The 2,191-nt window shown below is 43.7% G+C and overlaps 1 protein-coding gene across 1 annotated transcript; it reads right to left on the bottom strand.

Moving 5' to 3' along the window:
* Positions 1–8: 8 nt before the first annotated feature.
* POSPLADRAFT_1163526 (hypothetical protein) lies at positions 9–2,191 on the bottom strand (the record flags this gene model as incomplete). The annotated part of the gene is made up of 4 exons (XM_024487786.1): positions 9–95; positions 232–361; positions 410–1,020; positions 1,170–2,191. Coding segments are annotated over 4 exons (1,850 nt in total), but the record flags the coding sequence as incomplete, so codon positions are not given.

Raw genomic sequence — 2,191 nt, 5'->3', positions numbered from 1 at the left:
ACAAAAGATCAATCCACGAGAGTCTGGCTTGATATGATGCTGATCCAAGTATTGAACCAACTCCATGGCCATGGTTTCCCCCTTTTCTTGATATTCTGAAAGGACCACATGATAGCGTAGTTCAGGCCGATTGGTGGCAGCACGAATAAGATGCAAAAAGCGTGGATCTGCACCCATTAGCTGACAAAAGGGACGAAGAGTGTCTGGTGGCATGGTTGCAGTAAGATAAACCTTGGGAAATGTGAACTCTTGAACCACTGTAAGCATTTGCATCTTGGGTCGATAGTTGCCAGAGACCAAAGGTTCATGACTTTCATCAAAGATGAGCCGAGCAATGTTCTCTTGATGTAGTTTGATCCAACTATTTGATTGTTAAGTTAAATCTGAGTCCAAATTATAACAGACATACCCAATAAAGGTACTGGTTGCCAGTGATTCATATGAGGCAAAAAGCAAGCGTAGTTTGGGATTTGTGGGTGGAGCAGCTGAGTTCCACTTGGCTGCCACAATTCTGGATGCAGCACTACGTCGAAGTTGATCATCAATCAATGGTAGAAAGGGAATCATGATGATGGTGATAAGCTTTGGCTCTGCCATCTTGCCAGGCACTTCCCAGGCTAGACTTTTACCGCCACCAGTGGGCAAAACCACCATTAGGTTACAGTCCCGCTTGATGATGTAGAAAAGCATTTGCATTTGTGCCTCTGACTTGAATGTAGCCCTTGAATCCTGACGAGCCCACTTGAGAAGACGTAACATCTGGTCTGGTTGAGGAGTAGCAAGCTTGAGATGTTCTCCAAGATGGGTATAGAAGAGTTTATCATCAAGAAAGTAGTTAGGAGTGTTACTGGCAAGGGTATGAGTGACTGTGGTGGCCATTACTGGCTGAACTTGAGTGGCATATTCAAGGGATGCCTGAGAAAGATTTGCTGGTAGTGGAGATAGAACGGTGGAGATGGCATTGGGAACATGAATGAGCTGTGCAGGATATTGAGGCTGGATAGCTTGTGGGGCATGAGTCTGCAATTGATGATCCAATATGTGATTGTTGTTATTAATAGGAGAAAGCATGGCAAGGCCATTGTTACCTTAAATCGTAAACTATATCAGTAATAGAGTATAATAAGAAAGAAATAACACATACTGGTAGCACCAATTGATCCACTGACATGACTAGCAAATCCTTTAGCAAAGGCATTTGCTAACATGTCTTCAAGCTGATGCTTTAGGTTCCCCATCCCAATGGTAACTGCTCCATTAACCATGCCTTTAATTTCTTCCTTGAAATCACTAGTACGAAAGGTTGTTGGATCCATAGTGGTGGAGGATGTCCTTAATCGATGAAGAAGACGATGAGGAATTGGAGGCAAGTTGGATCCCCATCCAAGTACATCATGCCAGGAGTTGCATATGTCACGGCTTTCTAGCATGGCATCTGTGGTTAGGAAAGGCAAAGATCCAACTTCACGAGCATAGGTGCGGCGTGCTTGATTGGTGCTATGATTGGCAAGAAGATCTCCAAGATTGTTGACAATGGTGTCTTGTTCACCAATGTATTCTCGTTGTATGGAAATAGCCATATGTCGCCAAGTGCGTAGATTAAGAGAAAGACCCATAAAGCGAGCAGTATACTGTTCCATTAGAACAGAGAACTGACGAGAGGTGAGAACATGACCATGCTGACAGAAAAGGAATTCATGATAAAGTGGTGTGGATTCTGAGTCATATACTTGAGCAGCAAGTAATGTCTCCAGTGGTCGAGCAATTAAAAGATACCAATCCAATAACTTGGCAAGGCGAGGAGGACAGAGTGTTGGTACAAACGAAAGATTGCCAGTGATATTGGTGGTTTTGACATGAATGTGAATCAACCATGTGCCGCGGTCCTTGTAGAGGTTACGAGGAATTTGGCCATTACGAATACGAGTTTCAACCAATTCAGTACCCCGAGGAGGAGGTGCTGGAAGCATATGACACAAGATGGCTAGCTCTTCATTGATAACAGTGAATTCGGCTAAAACAGCCATGATTCCACGATGGATCCAATGTAGCTTGCCATTATGTTCCACCTCGCATATCTTGAAGTGAGGATGATCTTGAAGGATTTCTAGCAAAGGAAAAGATTTGGCAAGCAAGTTGGGCAACTCCATCCATCCATAGCCTAGATCACGATTGGTCATGTTCTCAGTTA

The sequence above is a fragment of the Postia placenta genome (assembly GCF_002117355.1).
Source record: "Postia placenta MAD-698-R-SB12 unplaced genomic scaffold POSPLAscaffold_438, whole genome shotgun sequence".
NCBI classification, from domain to species: Eukaryota; Fungi; Basidiomycota; class Agaricomycetes; order Polyporales; family Adustoporiaceae; genus Rhodonia; species Rhodonia placenta.
Note: the sequence above shows the minus strand (reverse complement) of the source record. Positions and strands in the feature narration are given on the sequence as shown.